The following is a 21,358-nucleotide window of genomic DNA, read 5'->3' as shown; positions in this document are numbered from 1 at the left end:
TACAGTAGCACAGGCCTAGCTTCTTGACACTGTGCATGTGAGATAATAACAATAGGACAGGGGCTTGTCTGTCACTAGCAGTGTTGCCAACCTCCCACAACTTTTTTTACTGAGAAAACATGAACAATTTACTTTCATAGCACATTTTTACTGACCACCTGAAATTTGGTAGAAATTTCTATTAATAACTAAGAGAATCAACATTTAAATGGTATAAACAATATGTAAACATTGATAACACCCATATCATCTAATCTGCTGACTTTACAATTAAAAAGTCCAAACAGAGTGAGAATATGTGAGCATGACTAGAATAATGAAAGACCTGAAGCACCCTGGGATACAGCAGGAAAACATGTTCAGTGCCACGCTTTACCTGCCATGGTGTACACTGGGCGCAGACAGATTTTGCCTAAAGCCCGGTACACGTGGGCCAAAAAAGTGGCCCATGAAACCAGCCGATTTTCAGTTCCTGTGTACCGCTGTTTGTTCAACAGAAACCAGTCTGACGACCAGCTTCTGTCGAACGGGCATTGCGGAAAAACCAGCATTCGATTAGTGCTTTCAGACAATGGCTGCAAGCACTGATCAGTGTATTTTGGCACGGGGAACCCTCCCTGTCAGAATACAGTAGGGTTGATTTACTAAAGTCAAATAGACTGTGCACTTTGGAAGTGCAGTTGCTTCAGAGCTTAGTAAATGAGCAGAAGCTCTGCTGACTTCCATCATCCAATCATCTGCAAGCAAAAATGTTGTTGTTTTTTTCCCTTGTATGTGATTTGGTATTCTTTGAAAAAGGGAAGCTTTACCTCATTTATTAGCTAAAAATATTGCGCTTAGTGAAAAATAAAGGTGCAGCAATCTACAGGCATACCCCTCTTTTAAGTACACAATGTGGTTTATTTACTAAAGCTGCAAAGAGCAAAATCGGGCTCAGTTCTGCATAGAAACAAATGATAGATAGGTAGGTAGATAGATGCACAACTCTGGAACAACTGCACTTTTCAAAGTGCACAGTCTATTAAATCAACCCCAGGTACCACAGTCCTTATACCACAAAATATTCCTAATTACTGTGCCACAAGTGACAATTTCACTAAGATGAATAAACATCACAATAAATGGTCATTTTAAAAAAATGTAATGTTTCTATCACATATGCTTTTCTTCTCAAAAATTGATCACTTTTTTCTGACTAAACCTACCTTAAAGGATAAGTTCACTTAAAAAATAAAAATAAAAATAAAGAGGGTCTGATGGGTTTACTTCCTCTTTGATTCCCTGCAAAGGTAAAGCATAATGGACTACTATGCATCGCATAGTAGTCCATTATGTGTCACTTACCTGACACAGGAGCCAGCAAAGTCACCGCTGTCCCCTGTAGTCCGGCGCATCCATCTTCTTGGTGGGTCTAGCCGCTCCGTCGCTGTCATTCGGCGAAGCCGCGTTGACGTCACTCCCGCGTATGCGCGCGGGAGCCACCACTCGCGGCATATCGGTATTGACTGCGATGCGCTTAGTGTGCCTGCGCGCCGCTGTCTACGGCACATGCGCCGTAGACAGCGGTGCTTGTCTTTCGGCAAATATCTCCTAAACCGTGTAGGTTTAGGAGATATTTCTTAGACCTACAGGTAAGCCTTAATCTAGGCTTACCTGTAGGTCAAAGTGTGTTGTAAGGGTTTACAACCACTTTAAAGCCTTGCACCCACAAACAACAGATTCCATGGTCTCATTGTAGATTGGTTCTGTGGGAGAGGGGATCTCCCCTCAAAGCACGCCAGGCTTTTCTGAGAGTCTTTTTGTGGTTGGAACTTGTTCATTGGACCTTGCTGTCCAGGAGAGTTGGACATTAATGAGCTGTAATAGATTACATTTCTGGTTTCTGGGTTTAATACTGCTTTAATTGCTCTTTATTTCCTGTATACAGTAACTGGCAGCAAAGAGAAAAAACCCAGCTGAAAGTTTCATTACCTGAAGTTAAATCCACGTATGTTTCCCTTGTGTAGCGATATGGACTACCAGCATAAAGCACCATACCTTTTGGTGTTTCTAGACATCGCTTGTCCCTTGGGGAATCAGTGACCTCATATCTGTGTGCCCAACAGAGTGGATTTATGGGGCGAATAGTCCCTCTTCAGATAGTTGCCTTGCAAAAATTTACCCTTATGCCCTGTACACACAGTCAGACTTTCCGTTGGAAAATGTGCGATCGGACTGTGTTGTCAGAAATTACGATCGTGGTTGGGCTCCATCGGAATTTCCGATACACAAAGTTTGAGATCTTGTTTTAAAATTTTCCGACAACAAAATCCGAATGTTTAAATTCCAATCGTGTGTAGACAATTCCAACGCATAAAGTGCCACGCATGCTCAGAATAAATTACAAGATGAAAGCTATTGGCTACTGGCCTCTTTATAGTCCCATCGTATGTGTTGTACGTCACCACGTTCTGAACGATCGGATTTTCAGACAACTTTGTGCGACCGTGTGTATGCAACACAAGTTTGAGCCAAAATCCATCGGAAAAAATCCGACGGATTTTGCCATTGGAATGTCCGACCATGCGTACAGGGCATAAGACTACATATCCCAGGGATCCTTGCTGTAACATGAAGATTACTGTGAGTGGCTATAAAAGGATCCAAAAGCCCACGCGGATGTCTCTTACTCCTGGGCCTGATGCAAGATGGACCTCTACGTGCCATAGGGAGAGAGGTCGCAGCCTACCACGCAGGGTTTTACTTCCAACCCGAGGTCTAAAGGGCCTAGCTCTGTTATCCACTGTCCAACACCCTGTCATCGACACTACTTGGACCACCTGCTTGTCTGTGTGGGTGTGCATGTGACAAGCTTCATCTCGGAAGACCAAGACAGCGGACCTGCTGCACAAGTGTCGCTACGCGAGTCCCAGTCCTGAAGACAGTGATCAGCTCGTTGGTTAATTAGCTCAACTTTTGTCTATCCATTGCCATTATTTCAGAGACACTGGGGTTTATTTACTAAAGGCAAATCCACTTTGCACTACAAGTGCACTGCAAGTGCACTATGAAGTGCACTTGGAAGTGTAGATCTGAGGGGGACATGCAAGGAAAATAAAAAAACAGCATTTTTGCTTGTACATGATTGGATGATCAAAATCAGCAGAGCTTCCCCTCATTTCGATCTCCCCCTCAGATCTACAGCGACTGCACTTCCAACTGCACTTATGAGTGAACTTGCAGTACAAAGTGGATTTGCCTTTAGTAAATCAACCCCACTGTGCACAGACATCTTTACCCAAGAACACTTAATTGCATACTGTGAACACTGTGCTCAGACACCTTTAGATCTTCCTCACTAGGAACTTACTGCTTCATCAAACTTCTAATGGATTACAGTTAACAAGCTCCAACTAGCTAGCGAAGAACATCAGATCTGCAACGTTGAATTTTATTTGCCATTACTTAGAGGACCCCCCTATACTACTATTTGATAGACCTGCTTTTGTCCTTTGGTATAGCATAGATTGGCCAGATTGCATCTCTCTCTTATGGCAGCATAAGCAGTTAACTGAAACATCCTTTAGGGGGAATGAAGATAGGTCTGAAGGCTGGCCGGAGGCCGGCCTGGATTTGTAGGAGGAGTTTGAGGGGTATATATCCCTCCTCCTTCCTACAGGTCCCTCGTCGGCTCGGCTCTGGTTCCTGTGTTATTGTTCAGAACAGCTGACGCTCGTCACTTCCGGGTTGCGCTGACGTCATTTTCGCGCGCCATTCGAACGGTGTGATCGTCGGAGTCTCCTTCGCTAGGTCTCCTCGTGGTTTACAGGTGTCAAGGTATCCCAGGGGTGAGGCGGGGGGGCGCATGGTACGGCACAGGCTACTGCGGGGGGCCCCGTGGTGGCCTCGGTTCTGGGGTGGCAGATGTTTGTGTCATGGTAATAAGGTGCTGTATGGGGGGGGGGGGGGTGGAGGTCTGGCATGGCTGTCTTAGGCACGTTGGGTTTAGCAGGTTTTAGCTGTGTACACTCGCAGTAGTGGGAGGGAGGAGTGCTAGTTATGGCTTGTCACCTCTTTTGTTGGAAGGTTTTCTCCCATTTCGTGGGTGTATGTATTTCAATTTCCTTGAGGGTATTGTTGTGATGTGGGCTCATGAGGGTGTATGTACATACCTGGGGGGGTATGTGGGGTGCCTGTCAGGGGACAGCGGCGGCAGCATTTATCACAGGGGGGCTGGCAGCCTTCTCGCATTTCACCTAAAACCAAAAGACTAATAGCTGGGGGGTTTTTGCATGTATTTTCAGAGGTTACAAAAAAAAAGAGGGAAATGTAATTTATTTTTTAATGGGGTTTTAAAAAAAAAAAAAAAAAGCGGCGGGTGGTTGTAAGGATGTTGCACAGCATGCGGTCCGAGTCGCTCATGGCTGCAGGTGCTAGTTCCCGAGGGTGGTCAGATGTAGAGTTTCGGTTTGGGTAAGGGTGGATGTGGGGTCCCCCAGGGTTTGTTCAGGGACCAATCCCATTCAGATTACTGCTGGTGTTATTCGCAGGCTAGGTGGGCAGGTGGTATGATCACGCAGACGTTCATGTGTTTCTGTTTTTATGACAGTTTTGTGTGCATGCGTGGTCAGGTTGTCTGTTGGTTTTTGGCCGGGGGAGGTTTTCTTGGGTGGGGGGGAAGGGTCTGTTACAAGCTGGACCAGAGCCTCGCTGGCTGTCATGGGTAGTATGGCCGTGCTCGTTTGAGTTTTTGGGCGTCTCATCTTTGGGGTTACGACTGTTCTTTCATGTTTCGCTTGTGTCTGTTATATTTTGTTACGTCCGGTGGGTTCATTTCAGGTGTTATCATTATTTCAGGTCTGGATTTTCTACTTATTACAACAGGAAGGTGCGTGTTGTTTTGTTTTCCTCAGGTGCTAGGCAGTTATAGGTATATTGTCTGAGTCTGTCACGTCTACAGACCGTACAGGCTGAGGTTTCGTTTTTAAGTGATTGTTGGACCACAATCGTCTCGCCTGTACAACATACGTCATACGTCGCACTTTCACCTCATTTCATATCTACCCACCACGGTCTGTGGGTTGCAAAGCCCTGAATGTTCGTTTATTAATTGCCTGTATTGCGCTGCAGGTTTGCTCGGGCTTATTCTTTTCATTTATCTCAACGATGGGTCACTCATTCAGTTTCACGCGCTGATGGTCTGTCACCTGTTCACACACATTGGGTTTAGTTAGGCACTGAGGTGCCGGGGGGGGGGGGGTGTTTGGGGGTATTGTTTCATTCTTATTTCTCTCAGTTAATTTCTTCATAGATATCAGCATGTCTCACAGGTCAGAGAGTGTCGAATTCGAGTTCATCCCACCTACCCCTCGTAGGGGTTCAGAACATGGCAGTTCTCCATCATTGAGGAGTTGGACAGTACCCAGGTTGATGGCTGAGCTTCGTCGGAAGGGTATTCCTTTCCCGGCCACAGCTAGGAAGGCGGAACTCTTCAGGTTGCTGTTTCCATCTCCGTCTCAGGCGCTGGCATCCACCAGCGCAGAACATGCGTCAGTACATAACTCTTTGGCGCAGATACATGCGGTGTTAAATACTCTTTCTGCCTCCATGCTGCAGTTACAGGACAGGATGGAGGTGATGAAAGCCCGGTCAGTCAGTGCGGCTGTGACGGCCAGTGCTAGGGTGTCCGCTGCACCCCCAGCGCCGGTCCTGCCTAGCCCAGTCACAGGTAATGCACTGTCTTTACCTTCGGTGATCCCTTCTCCATTGGCAGTGTTGCCTTCGGTGTCTCCTGCCCACTTCATCCCTGCCAATATCAAGAAAGATATTTTGGAAGGTAAAGATGTTAATCTAGCCTCACTGCTAATAGCAGCTCAGGATGTTTCGGAGAACAAGTCCTTTGCTTGCGGGGAGGTGTCGGTTGTGCTCAAGTCGAAGGATCCCAGGCTTAGTCGCAAACTTAGTGTGGCGGAATTTGTTCTGGCTTTTGCCATCTTTAGAGACATTATCTGCTCGGTCAGTCCAGGGAGGAGGGAGGAGTTGGACTTGTATCTTCATAAAGTGGTGGATTTGGCTCAAAAGTATGGCGGTTTCACATTTTATGATTACCATCGTTCCTTTGCAGCAAAGGTGGTGGCTACTTGGGCCCAGTTTCAGGTGGTGACGTGTTGGGGCAACGTCGACATGGAGCTGTTTTGTAGGCATTTTGCTAATCAGAAGTCCCCTATATGTGCCAACTGCCAGTCTTCTGCCCATACCACAGCTTGGTGTCCAAACTGTGATGCCTCCAGTCTTCCAGGGTCCTTCAAACAGGTGGCGGGTGGTTCTTCCGGTAGTTCCGGTCAGGTGGACAAGATGGGTAGACCTATCCGTTTTCTAGGCAAAGCTCAGTTGTGCAATAACTACAATTACACTGGGTGCAACTATAATCAATGCAGGTTGTTGCACGTCTGTGCTAATTGTTTCAGAGCCCACCCCAAGTCCGCCTGCCATGTGAAACCTTTCAGCACGTCATGACTAGGCCAGGTCAACTTCTCCTTGCTGGGGGTTTACTTAGAGGGCCACCCATCCCTGGGTTTTGGGCACTTTTTGCTGGAGGGTTTTGCTTCAGGTTTCCACACTGGACTCATTACTCTCCCTACCGAGTCTTTTGAGTGCAAAAATTTAAGGTCAGCTGAGAATCACCCTGCCATTGTAGACCAGTTGTTGCAGGTTGAAGTCTCCAAGGGATTCCTGATTGGACCTTTCCCATCCTCACCGTTTGGCATGTGGAGGGTCAGTCCCATTGGGGTGGTCTGTGGAAAATTCTCTAATAAATTTCGCCTAATTTATGACTTGTCTGCGCCTCATTCATCTCATGTCCCTAGTCTTAATTCACTCATCCCATCTGAAGAGTTTTCATTGAAGTATTCTTCTGTGGATTTGGCCATTCAGCATATGGTGCAGTTAGGTAGGGGTGTTTGGTTGTCCAAGGCAGATATTACTGATGCGTTCAAGTTACTTCCCATCAGTCCTGCTCTCTGGCAATGGCATGGTGTCAAGTGGCGCGGTCAGTATTATTTTGCTACCAGGTTGACATTTGGGTCCAAGAGCAGCCCTCAGCTGTTTGATACCTTTGCCCAGGCCCTTCACTGGATATTGGAGAATTGCAAGGGTTGTCAGAAGGTAATCCATTATCTGGATGATTTTTTACTTTTGGAGAAACCAGAGGATCTGCATGCGCTTACAGGGCTGTTTTCAGATTTGAATGTCCCTTTAGCTGCTCACAAGGTGGAGGGTCCGTCTAAAGTCATTACCTTTTTGGGGATTACGCTTGATGCCAATCTCATGGTGGCTAGCCTGCCGTTGGAGAAGCTGGTTAGAGTTAGGCAGACCATTCACCTGTTGGTCCGGTCTCCTGTATGCTCTAAGAAGGAATTGCAGTCTTTATTGGGGGTGTTACATTTTGCCATGAGAATCATCCCGCAGGGTAGGGCGTTTGTGTCTAGATTGCTGGCTCTTCTTCCACTTTATCAAGATTCTGACGCGGTGGTTAAGTTTCCAGCTGATGCCTTAGCGGATCTCGTCATGTGGGATCAGTTCCTGTGTGACTGGAATGGCATCTCCATGTTCATTCCCCGGCCTTCATGTAATTCCCCCAGGGTTTTTTCAGACGCTGCCGCGTCAGTTGGTTTTTCGGCCATTTTTTGTCATCAGTGGTTGGCCAGTCGCTGGCCCCCTGAGGTTTTCCTCCTACCAAAGTTTACTCTGACCTCAGCCTTGTTTGAAATTTATCCGATTCTGGCTGCAGCAGTCACTTAGGGTCCGGTTTGGTCGGGGCAGTCAGTCATCTTCTTTACGGATAATTTGGCTGCAGCCAGAATTATCAATAAAGGCAGATCGGGGTCCCTTCTGATCATGTCATTCATGCGTAGGTTGACTTGGCTGGGTTTGATGTACAGATTTCATTTTCAGGGTGAATTCATCTGCGGGAGTCTCAGTGGTGCTGCTGATGCGTTATCCCGTCTTGATATACCTCGTTTTTTCTTGCAGCATCCAGAAGCAGATCGGACGGGCCATCCTGTCCCTCCATACTCGCTGTTGGTCATGGACTGAACACATTCCGGGTTCAGGCGATTGACCTGGCTAATAAGTCTTTGTCCAGGAACACACTGAGGGCATACACGACAGGTTGGAAGACTTTCCTCAGGTTTGCGGAGTTATACCCTTCCGATGGCCCTGAGGACATCTTCCATGTCATGTCTTTCGCCGCATATTGCCATAGTGAGCTGGAGTTGGCTGCCAGTACTATTAGGATTTATTTGTCAGGAATTCAACATTTCAGATCCCTGCAGGCGTCTGACAGTGTGTCTATTTTTGCTGCTCACCCTCTGAAAGCCATGCTCAGGGGTATTCTGAAGACCCAGGGAAGGGTTCAGTTGTCCCGACAACCTGTCACTGGTCATATTTTCCGGGGTTTGTCAGACCTACTGTCATCTTCTCCGTTCGGGGTTGGTCCTAGTTTAGTACTCAAGGCGGCCATTTATCTTAGTTTTTTCGGGTTCCTCCGTCCCGGGGAGGTGTCGCAGGCCAGCTGTCATACTCCGGTACTGCTCAGAAGTAGTCTCACCAGATTCCCGGAGCACTATGAGTTACAGTTGCCCAACAATAAGAATAGGCAAACTGGCCAGGGGTTTGTGGTTAAATATTACCGCACATATAGTGCTTGGTGCCCGGTGGAAGTTCTCAACGCACTTTGCAATCTTTTCATAGCTACTCCGGTTCATGGGCCTCGTCTTCCATTTCCCACGCATCCCATTACTTCCAAACAGTTCATTGCCTATGTTAGGATTTTACTTGCCAGGTTGGATGTAAACCCAAGGCATTTTTCTGGGCATTCTTTTAGGATCGGGGCAGCGTCAGCAGCTTCTAAACAAGGGGTCCTGTCTTACATCATTAAACATATGGGTCGTTGGAGGTCATCCTGCTATAGCAGGTACATTCCTGAACCTCACACTGAGGTTAGTAGGGCGTTTGTTACGTTGTTGGATTGATTATCATTTGTATCATTAAAGCTTCATACTTTACCTATCTTGTGTCTTTTGCCCTCTTTTAGGCGTACCGTTCAGCGAGACCAATGCACACCACAGGTCTTGGTAGTTAGGGTTACGGTGTTATCACAACCGAAGACTCTGACTACAAGTCTGAAGGCTGGCCGGAGGCCGGCCTGGATTTGTAGGAGGAGTTTGAGGGGTATATATCCCTCCTCCTTCCTACAGGTCCCTCGTCGGCTCGGCTCTGGTTTCCCACCCTCCCATTCCCTCTTTTTTCCTTTTGTCATTTCATTTCACAACACTTATTGTTACTCTTATTCGGGGTATGCCCTCTTTTAGGCGTACCGTTCAGCGAGACCAAGGCACACCACAGGTCTTGGTAGTTAGGGTTACGGTGTTATCACAACCGAAGACTCTGACTACAAATAGATAGATAGATAGATTATATATATATATATATATATATATATATATATATATATATATATATATATATATATATATATATATATAGTGTTGTTGTTGCTGGACATTGTTTTGTGCCTTCGGAAGGGGCTGGTTTGCTGAGTTGGTGTGTGTAAATAATGATGTTGCTCTGTGTAAAATGCAAAAGATGCAATATTTATCAAAAAGGAGGTGTACTAATAATAATAAGACATATAGCATGAACTATAAATAATCAAATAAACAAAGCAAAGTGACATGTGAAAAAAAAAATCAAACAAAAGTGAAAAAAAATCAAGTTCATGACAGTTTAAAAATATATATTGTATACAAAGTGAATCCCTCCACCAGTATTGGCAAGAGGCCAGTGCTGAAAAAATCTTCAGTGATGACACTGCAAGCCTCTCACATTTCTGCCATAAGGTATACAGCATGAGTTAATCACAGGTGGTGGTATTCAGTAATTCCCTCTTTGTTAGATAACTTAGTCCCTCTTGAATGGTCTCAATATTCAGAGTTTAAGAATAAAAAAGAAAAAAGCTCATAGCGTGATTCCATAAAAAGAAAGGGAGGTGGATGTGGCAGACAAAAGTAATTCCACTCACTTTTTAAATGAAAACATAGACAACAATCCACAAGCGACAAGCTTGTATGCTTCCATGCAATCCTGGTAGCATCTTACGTGTCCCGGTATATAGAGTTTAAACATAGGAAAGGAGATGCCCATAGCATGATCCCGTTTTAAAAACAGTTTATTATATAGTAACAAAGTAGACAAACTCAAGTTTTTGTAAATACTAGACTGCAACAAACCCTGATGAAGTCACGGGAAGTCACGTGATGTGACGACACGCATCGGGATAGGAGCAATAGGTACTATCAACATCTGATGGAAGGATACGAGCGTGGCGCTCATTGTTTGTTGCAGTCTTGTATTTACAAAAACGTGAGTTTGTCTACTTAATAAACTGTTGTAATCACGCTATGAGATTTTTTCTTTTTTATGCTTAAACCCCACACATTGAGACTATTCAGGAAGGACTAAAGCTGGCCATACACCTATAGATTATCTGCAGATTTTCTATGGTTAGATGGAAAAAGTGGGAGATTCCTCCATCCACATAGTTTAGGGAACATGGAGAAATCTGTTGCACTTTTTCCATCTAACCATAGAAAATCTGCAGATAATCTTTAGGTGTATGACCAGCTTTAGTTATCTAACAAAGAGGGAATTACTGAATACTACCACCTGTGATTAACTCATGCTGTATACCTTACGGCGGTAAGGTGAGGCGCTTGCAGATACACAGGGGTCATCACTGAAGATTTTTTCAGCACTGGCAACTTGCCAATACTGGTGGAGGGATTCACTTTGTATGCAATATATATTTTCAAACTGTCACAGACTTATTTGCTGGATCACATCGCTTGATTTTTCACATTTGTTTGATTTTTTCACATGGACTTTGTTTTGTTTATTTGATTATTTATAGTTTATGATATATGTCTTATTATTATTAGTACACCTCCTTTTTGGTAAATATTGCACCTTGGTGCATCTTTTGCATTTTACACAGTGCAACATCATTATTTACACATTCTCCTTTTTTTCTGTTAAAGATCAGTTAACCAGATGTTTGCTGCAGTAGGTGGAAGACATCTATTTATTTGCTGAGCTGGTGCTGTTGTCTTGGCTCAGCACATTATCACTGCCCTCTCTAAAATAACTTCTCTTATCAGTTCAAGTAAAATATTTCAGAATCTATTCGTATTGAGTTGTTTGATTATTACCAGACAGTGCTACAAGGATGTCTGAACCCAGAATGTCAGGTGGATTGGAAGGTTCACTTGGTCATGGCCCTGTAGATGAGCAGGTAATTCTCAGTAGTCTACTGGGGGGCCGTGTTACACTTGATTTCACCCCCCCCCCCTCTTATTTGCATGCTATATGTTATTTTAAAGTAAAACTTTCCAATTTAATTAAATACTTTATTTACTCTTGCACTGCTTAACCACTTGCCGACCGCCGCACGCCGATGTACGTCGGCAGAATGGCACGGGCAGGCATAAGCACATACATGTACGTGATTTGCCTCCCGCGGGTCGGGGGCCCGATCGGGCCCCCGCCCGGTGCCTGCGGCGGTCGGTTTTCGTTCGGGAGCGATCCCGGACGAGGGGACGGCCATTCATTCATGGCCACCCCCTCGCGATCGCTCCCGACGAATGGAAATCCCCGGTGACATCACTTCCTCTCCTGTAATGTAAACACAGGAGAGGAAGTGATGTATTCTCTCCTCCGTGTCGGTATTTTTCGTTCCGACACGGAGGAGAGCGGATCAGTGAGTTGCACCAACACATCCCACACACAGTAGAACATGCCAGGCACACTCACACCCCCCCTTTACCCCCCGATCACCCCCCCAATTACCCCTGCCCCCCAGTCACAGTGACACCAATGTCATTTTTTTTTTTTTTGCATTGGTGTCATTTGTGACTGTAATAACTGTTAGGGCAGTTAGGGTTAGCCCCCTTTAGTTCTAATGTACCCCCCTAACCCCCCCAATAAAGGTTTAACCCCGTGATCACCCCCCGTCGCCAGTGTCACTAAGGCTGGGTTCACATTGCAGCGGTTTATGAGAACGAATGTGATTCGCACCGCACTGCAGTGCAAATCACATCCGATCTCTGTGCGATTCGAGTTCAGCCATTCGCCGCACCCGCCGCACCCGCCACACCCGCCGCACCCGCCGCAAATTCGCACGGGACCCTTTTTTTGGCCCGCAGCAGAATCGGATCGCATGGGTGTTCACACCATGCGATCCGAGTTTGCAGATCGCACTGCGATATGCGAACTGATCTGGGGGTGTCAGTAACATTTCACTGACACTCCCAGCAGTTCGCATAGGGCAGTGTGAACTGCCGCCGGGAGGCATGCGATGCGGGAACCCGCCGCGGATTCGCGGCGTTTCCGCATCGCTCCAGTGTGAACCCAGCCTAATAAGCGATCATTTTTCTGATCGCCGTATTAGTGTCACAGGTGACGCTAGTTAGGCAGGTAGGTATTTAGGTTCGCCGCAGCTTTTTATAGCGCTAGGGACCCCCATATACTACCGCATAAAGCCCCCTGATTGCCCCCTAGTTAACCCTTTCACCAGTGATCACCATATAACTGTTACAGGTGACGCTGGTTGGTTAGTTATTTTTTTATAGTTTCAGGGCACCCGCCATTTATTACCTAGTCTCACTAGTGTACCCCTAAATTTAGGGGTGTCTACTTTCTAAAATGGGGTCATTTGGGGGGGGGGGTTTGTGCCATCTTGGCATTTTATGGCCTTCAAAACTGTAACGCCCTTAGAAAGCCTGAAGGCGGTGCTTGGTTTTTGGGGCCCCGTACGCGGCTAGGCTCCCAAAAAGTCCCACATATGTGGTATCCCCGTACTCAGGAGAAGCAGCAGAATTTATTTTGGGGTGTCATTTCACATATGCCCATGGCATGTGTGAGCAATATATCATTTAGTGACAACTTTGTGAAAAAAAAAAAAAGTTTGTAATTTTCCCGCAACTTGTGGCAAAATATAAAATATTCCATGGACTCAACATGCCTCTCAGCAAATAGCTTGGGGTGTCTACTTTCTAAAATGGGGTCATTTGTGGGGGTTTTGTGCCATCTTGGCATTTTATGGCCTTCAAAACTGTAATAGGTAGTGAGAAGTGAACTCAAAAAATTACGCCCTTAGAAAGCCTGAAGGCGGTGCTTGGTTTTCGGGGCCCCGTACGCGGCTAGGCTCCCAAAAAGTCCCACATATGTGGTATCCCCGTACTCAGGAGAAGCAGCAGAATTTATTTTGGGGTGTCATTTCACATATGCCCATGGCATGCATGAGCAATATATCATTTAGTGACAACTTTGTGAAAAAAAAAAAAAAAAAAAAAAAGTTTGTAATTTTCCCGCAACTTGTGGCAAAATATAAAATATTCCATGGACTCAACATGCCTCTCAGCAAATAGCTTGGGGTGTCTACTTTCTAAAATGGGGTCATTTGTGGGGGTTTTGTGCCATCTTGGCATTTTATGGCCTTCAAAACTGTAATAGGTAGTGAGGCGTGAAATCAAAAATTTACGCCCTTAGAAAGCCTGAAGGCGGTGCTTGGTTTTCGGGGCCCTGTACGCGGCTAGGCTCCCAAAAAGTCCCACATATGTGGTATCCCCGTACTCAGGAGAAGCAGCAGAATTTATTTTGGGGTGTCATTTCACATACGCCCATAGCATGTGTGAGCAATATATCATTTAGTGACAACTTTGTGTAAAAAAAAAAAAAAATTTTTTTTTTTGTCATTATTCAATCGCTTGAGGCAAAAAAATAAAATATTCAATGGGCTCAACATGCCTCTTATCAATTTCCTTAGGGGGTCTACTTTCCAAAATGGGGTCATTTGGGGGGGTTTTGTACTGCCCTGTCATTTTAGCACCTCAAGAAATGAGATAGGCAGTCGTAAACTAAAAGCTGCGTAAATTCCAGAAAACGTACCTTAGTTTGTAGATGTGACAACTTTTGCGCAAACCAATAAATATACAATTATTGACTTTTTTTTTACCAAAGACATGTGGCTGAATACATTTTGGCCTAAATGTATGACTAAAATTGAGTTTATTGGATTTTTCTAATAACAAAAAGTAGAAAATATCATTTTTTTTCAAAATTTGCGGTCTTTTTACGTTTATATCGCAAAAAATAAAAATCGCAGAGGCAATCAAATACCATCAAAAGAAAGCTCTATTTGTGGGAAGAAAAGGACGCAAATTTTGTTTGGGTACAACATTGCATGACCGCGCAATTACCAGTTAAAGCAGCGCAGTGCCAAAGTGTAAAAAGACCTCTGGTCATTTACCAGCAAAATGGTCCGGTCTGAAAGTGGTTAAACCATTTTTGCATTTTTTTTTACAAACATTTTAAATTGCACATGTCCGCAGTCTCTAATCATCTCCTGTATCATGTCTGCAGTCTCTGACCATCTCCTGTATCATGTCTGCAGTCTCTGACCATCTATTGCATCATGTCTGCAGTCTCTGACCATCTCCTGTATCATGTCTGCAGTCTCTGACCATCTATTGCATCATGTCTGCAGTCTCTGACCATCTCCTCTATCATGTCTGCAGTCTCTGACCATCTCCTGTATCATGTCTGCAGTCTCTGACCATCTCCTGTATCATGTCTGCAGTCTCTGACCATCTATTGCATCATGTCTGCAGTCTCTGACCATCTCCTGTATCATGTCTGCAGTCTCTGACCATCTCCTGTATCATGTCTGCAGTCTCTGACCATCTATTGCATCATGTCTGCAGTCTCTGACCATCTCCTGTATCATGTCTGCAGTCTCTGACCATCTCCTGTATCATGTCTGCAGTCTCTGACCATCTATTGCATCATGTCTGCAGTCTCTGACCATCTCCTGTATCATGTCTGCAGTCTCTGACCATCTCCTGTATCATGTCTGCAGTCTCTGACCATCTCCTGTATCATGTCTGCAGTCTCTGACCATCTATTGCATCATGTCTGCAGTCTCTGACCATCTCCTGTATCATGTCTTCAGTCTTGGGCATTTTATTTGGATCTACCATATTTATTGGCGTATAACATGAACCTTCACCTTAAGAGGGAAGTTTCAGGAAAAAAAACTTACATTTTGAATAAAGAACTGTGAAGCAAAATAAGGGTCAGTGCCCATCTGCATCCCCGCCGTTGCCATGAATGCAGCCCCACGCGCTTGGGGATTCGTTGGGGGCCACAAAAGATATACATGTCCAAATTACCAGGCAGGCCATTCAAACTTGGAACGCGGGCTGCAATTGGTCCACGGCCGGACTTTGGACATGCCTGCTCTAATGTTTTTGCTAAGGTTTCAAGAATACGACATCAATGGACCCTACTGGCCACTTCTCAGGGCCAACATGTAAATATCAACAACGTGTAGGCAATGGCATGTGGCTACACATTGGTTACATAGTTGGTTACGTTGAAAAAAGACACCAGTCCATCCAGTTCAACCTACATTGGTGTTTGTACATGTGTGTTCGTGTCGATAATCATTACTCATATCCCTGAATATTGTGTTCACTAAGATGCCTGTCCAAGAGTTTTTTTTAAACTATCGCTATTTCCTGCTGACACCACCGATTGTGGAAGAGCGCTCCACATCCTTGCCGCCCTGACACTGAAAAATCCCCTGTGCAGCTTATGGTTAAACCGCTTCTCCTCTAGTTTAAATGAATATCTTTCTACACTCCCTGAGACTGAATAGTTTTCTTCCTACGCTGGTATCACCATTGAGGTATTTGTATATCATATCGCCTCTCAAGCATCTCCTCTCCAGGAAGAATAAGTTTAATGTTTGTAATTGTTCCTCGTAAGTGAGGTCCTCCTGTCCCCTTATTATTTTCTTTGCCCTTACCCTTGGTGATATTTATACGCTATATTACCAAAAATATTGGGACACCTGCCTTTACACGCACATGAACTTTAATGGCATCCCATTCTTAGTCCGTAGGGTTCAATATTGAGTTGGCCCACCCTTTGCATCTATAACAGTTTCCACTCTTCTGGGAAGGCTGTCCACAAGGTTTAGGAGTGTGTCTATGGGAATGTTTGACCAATATTCCAGAAGCATTTGTGAGGTCAGGCACTGATGTGGACGAGAAGGCCTGGCTCACAGTCTCCGCTCTAATTCATCCCAAAGGTGTTCTATCAGGTTGAGCTGAGGACTCAGGCCTGTAAAGTTCTTTCACCTCAAACTCGCTCATCCATGTCTTTATGGACCTTACTTTGTGAATTAGTCCAAATCATTTGTTAGAGAGGAGATTATGGTGTGGGGTTGTTTTTCAGGGGTTGGGTTTGGCCCCTTAGTTCCAGTAAAATAAAAAAAACTTAAGGTGTCAGCATACCAAGACATTTTGGACAATTTCATGCTCCTAACTTTGTGAGAACAATTTGGGGATGGCCCCTTCCTGTTCCAACATGAGTGCATAAAGCAAGGTCCATAAAAACCATGTATGAGAGAGTTTGGGTTGGAGAAATTTGACTGGCCTGCACAGCGTCCTGACCTCAACCCGATAGAACACCATTCGGATGAACTAGACTGGAGATTGCGAGCCAGGCCTTCTCATCCACATCAGTGTCTGACCTCACAAATGCGCTTCTGGAAGAATGGTCAAACATTCCAATAGACACACTCCTAATCCTTGTGGACAGCCTTCCCAGAAGAGTTGAAACTGTTATAGCTGCAAAGGGTGGGCCAACTCAATATTGAACCCTACGGACTAAGAATGGGATGCCATTAAAGTTCATGAAGAGTTGAAACTGTTATAGCTGCAAAAGGTGGGCCAATTCAATATTGCAATATTGCAAAAAGAAGGGGGAGTGGTGTGCTTATTCAATATAGTGTGCCATTAACATAAAAAAACAAAAATAAACTATATAGTTAGTAAGGTTGAATAAAGACACCAGTCCATCCAGTTCAACCTGAGTGAGTGTCTACAATTGTCCCTATCCCTGTACATTGCACACTCACATCGGCCCCTACCCTCAAGGAGCCACAATCCAAGGTCCCAACTCATATACTAGGGCCAATTTTGGACAGAAACCAATTTACCTACCTGCATGTCTTTGGAGTGCGGGAGGAAACCGGAGTACCCGGAGGAAACCCACACAGGCACAGGGAGAACATGCAAACTCCAGGCAGGTGGTGTCGTGGTTGGGTTTCAAACCAGCGACCCTTTTTACTGCTAGGTGAGAGTGCCACCCACTACACCACCGTGCTGTGCTATACTAAAATAATAATAATAATATTATTATTATTATTATTAATAATAATAATAATAATAATAATATTAATAATAATAATGTAAGTAAAGCCCAATGGTAGGAATCAGTTTATATAGAGATAGATGGATATCTCATAAATGGTAGCTTAATAGAAGGAAACCAAAGCATCAATCCAACATCGATTGTAAACTTTATAGATTGGCCGCTCACCTCCAACAATGACCAAAAGGTCAAACAAGGCTCATCAGAGAGTGAATGGGAGATCCTGCTGGTGGATCTGTGGAGACATTCAGGTCCCAAGCGAAGATGAAATGCTGCATGGAATCTTAGCACCAACACATCCTGCGCTCACCACTGGGAAGTTCCATATAAAGAGTGTGTAGATGGCAATAAAAAACCAACCAGGGATAATGGCGGCAGGACCTCAAAGGCAGAACATCATGTATGAAATAGCAAGCTTGCACTTACATGAAGCACCACCATTCTGTAACAGAGTGGACCTCAGGCGTTGTATAGTAATAAACCTCCATAGCTGGTTCGCACGCAAACACGTATCATCAGGAGTATGGAGAGTATTGCATAACCCCCAACTCAATATTAAACTCTACGGACTAATGCCGCGTACACTCAAGCGGAATGTCCGACAGAAAAAGTCAGACGGGAGCTTTTCATCGTATATTCCGATCGTGTGTATGCCCCATTGGACTTTTTATGTCACAAATTCTGACGGACCTAAAAAGAGAACATGTTCTAAACATTTTTTACGACCGAACAAATTCCTATCGGGAAAACCGCTCGTCTGTATGCTGTTCCGATGTACCAAAAACGACGCATGCTCTGAAGCAAGTACGAGACGGAAGCTATTGGCTACTGGCTACTGAACTTCCTTTTTCTAGTCCTGTCGTACGTGTTGTACATCTCCGCATTCTTGATGATCGGACTTTGGTGTGACCGCGTGTATGCAAGACAGCTTGAGCGGAATTCCGTCTGAGAAACCTTCAGAGTTTATTCCGACGGAAAAACTGCTCGCGTGTACACAACATAAGACTGGGATGCCATTAAAGAGGAAGTAAACCCTGATGAGTTTACTTCCTCTTTCATTCCCTGCAAAGGCAAAGCATAATGGACTACTATGCATCGCATAGTAGTCCATTATGTGTCACTTACCTGACACAGGAGCCAGCGAAGTCGCCGCTGTCCCCTGTAGTCCGCCGCATCCATCTTGTTGGTGGGGTCTCGCAGCTCCGCCGCTGTCATTCGGCGAAGCCGCGATGACGTCACTCCCGCGCATGCACACGGGAGTCGACACGCGCGGCAGCTCCATTCTTGGAAATGCCACGCTCAGTGCGCCTGCTCGCCGCTGTCTACGGCGCATGCGCCGTAGACAGCGGTGCCCGTTTTCAGGCAAATATCTCCTAAACCATATAGGTTTAGGAGATATTGCTTGGACCTACAGGTAAGCCTTAATCTAGGCTTACCTGTAGGTCAAAGTGGTTTGTAAGGGTTTACAACAACTTTAAAGTTCATGCACGTGTAAAGGCAGGTGTCCCAATACTTTTGGTAATATAGTGTATGTCATCCCTGAGCAGTGGCCAATATGGTTAATGTATGCTGTATACTGGATGCATACCCATGCATATTTGTACAGCCAATAACTTGACCATGAACACCAATTTTAATATTTTTGTTATTACATAGCTAAACACTACCAGGGTGAATAAGCCTATAGCATACAATACGGCTGCGTTCAGATCCATATGAATGTGGAATATATGTGCGTGAGCCCTAAGGGGGCCTTACAACCTCTAATGAGTCACTGGCCCAGAAAAGGACAATGGCTGATACCTGTTCTGTGACACACAAAGTGGCCCCTTATGGGAACCGGTTGGGCAAGCCAGTGTTTCACATTAACAACATAATAGCCTTACTGGGGTTGGATGCTCTTTGTCTTCAGGCAGGCGCTCTCACAGGAAAGTTTACTATTGAAGTTATTGGCATTTCCACTGCAGCCCCCGTAGAGGAAGAGCGCACATCTGCCCTCTGCGCTGTTGTAGTAGTATCGTAAAACATCAGTTTCACATTCACCAACATCCTTGGGTAGTTGACAAGCGTCAATAGCATCTGAAATGGGAAATTATTCATTATTATCATTCATGCACCAATACATTCAGACAGGAGTATATCCCTTAAGGAGAATTATAATCACACACATAGGCTGGACTTGATGGACTTGTGTCTTTTTTCAACCTCACCTACTAGGTAACTATAACTAAACTGTATCTGAGCACCACAAACTAAAAATGCTATTTAATAAATTTTTAAAAATCAAAGCCAACTTCTCCATCCATCAATGTCTCCGTGCTTTATTTTTGCTGAGAAATCACTTATAGACATGTGCAGTTTCGTTTCGTTCCAAATTGAAATTTCAGACAAATTTTTTGTTATTCGGAAAATTTTGATGTATCGGAATTTCTGAATTACAATAGAAACGAATTTAACTGAATCCGAAATAACGAAACAACATTTCGGACTAAATTAAATTTCAAAATTAAATTTCAAATAGTTTTCGAAACAAATTTCGAATCGTTTTTGAATCAAATTTCAAATAGTTTTGTAATTCCACATCCTATCTAGGCTTGGCTTTTACGCCATCCCTTTAGGACAGTGTTTCTCAATTCCAGTCCTCATGGCCCACTAACAGGTCATGTTTTCAGGATTTCCCTCAGATGAAACAGCTGGGGTAATTACTAAGGCAGTGAAACTGATCAAATCACCTGTGCAAAATAATGGAAAGCCTGAAAACATGACCTGTTAGTGGGCCATGAACACTGGAATTGAGAAACACTGCTTTAGGACTATCCGCCTTGCACATGCTGATTACACCTGGCACCCGGATTGGCACTGTAACGTGAGTGTATTTGCCATTTGTTGTCATTTGCTTTTATCAATCAAAAATACTACACTATGAGACCTCCCTCTATGTCTTTTGTGGAGTCATTTTTCCCATCCTAGTTTCATCTCGAGAGGCCAGTGGAGTGGAGCTGTGCTGTCAGTGGAATCAATTGATTCTTTGGTGCGTGGCCATCCATCTCTTAAAGCGGAGGTCCACCCTAAAGTGGAGCTTCCGCTCATTGGAACCCTCCCCCCCTCCGGCGCCACAATTGACACCTTTCAGGGGGGAGGGGGGTGCAGGTACCTGTACAGTACAGGTATCTGCACCCACTTCCGGCGTAGATTCTGCAGAAGCTACGCCCCTTTCCGCAGAATCTACGCCCCTTTCCGAAGGTCCCCCGCTGCCTGCTGGGAAACACACGGATCCCAGAGACAGTGGGGACCATCCTTATTGCGCAGCGCGACTTGCGCATGCGCAGTAGGGAACCGGGAAATGAAGCTGCAAGGCTCCACTTCCTGATTCCCATACCCAAGATGGCGGCGGCAGCACCCGAGAGAGGATCGAGAGATCGGCTTCGGGTGACGACATCGCGGGCGCGCTGGGCGGGTAAGTGTCATTATTTTAAAAGTCAGCAGCTGCAGTATTTGTAGCTGCTGGCTTTTAAAGAAAAAAAAAAATGGCGGACTCCCGCTTTAAGCACTTGTGGTGAAGAACTAGAAATCCAATTTTCAGCATTAGAATTTGGTGTTGGGATTTATCACATATGAACTTTTAGCTTGCCATTTGGATTTGCATTTTAGATTCACTGAACATTACTAGTGCCTCATCGTTTAATATAATTTTCCTGCATCATTTGGTGACCTGTTCACTTTTAAAGTAGCTGCTTCCATTATGTTTGTTCACTGATTTCACAGGGTGCCATTCATTGTTTTTCATTTTTATATGTTCCACCAAGCCTATGTGTCGAAGGACAACAAACATGAAGCGCCAGTTCACGTGATCAAACGCTTTCTCAACATCTGTGCCTATTATAATACACAGAGTTTGTGTTCTTTGCGTTGTGTGGATAAGATTCAACACTTTAAGCGTATTGTCACAGGCTTGTCTGGTTGGGATGAACCCCTCCTTTATCTAAGTGAATCAGTGGTTGTAGATGTTGCACTATGCGTGAGGCAATGATCTTCGTTTATA

The 21,358-nt window shown here is 44.8% G+C and overlaps 1 protein-coding gene across 1 annotated transcript in view; it reads right to left on the bottom strand.

Moving 5' to 3' along the window:
- LOC143995988 (kunitz-type serine protease inhibitor bitisilin-3-like) overlaps window positions 1-21,358 on the bottom strand; it is a 38,526-nt gene that overhangs the window by 7,261 nt on the left and 9,907 nt on the right. The window contains exon 2 of the mRNA XM_077490777.1: window positions 19,203-19,395. Within this exon, the coding sequence (XP_077346903.1) occupies window positions 19,203-19,395 (193 nt within the window). The remainder of the gene's footprint in view (window positions 1-19,202; window positions 19,396-21,358) is intronic.

Source organism: Lithobates pipiens, unplaced genomic scaffold (assembly GCF_037356315.1).
Source record: "Lithobates pipiens isolate NorthernLeopardFrog02 unplaced genomic scaffold, aLitPip1_a1.2 Scaffold_19, whole genome shotgun sequence".
NCBI classification, from domain to species: domain Eukaryota; kingdom Metazoa; phylum Chordata; class Amphibia; order Anura; family Ranidae; genus Lithobates; species Lithobates pipiens.
This window is presented reverse-complemented; position numbering and strand designations above follow the sequence as displayed.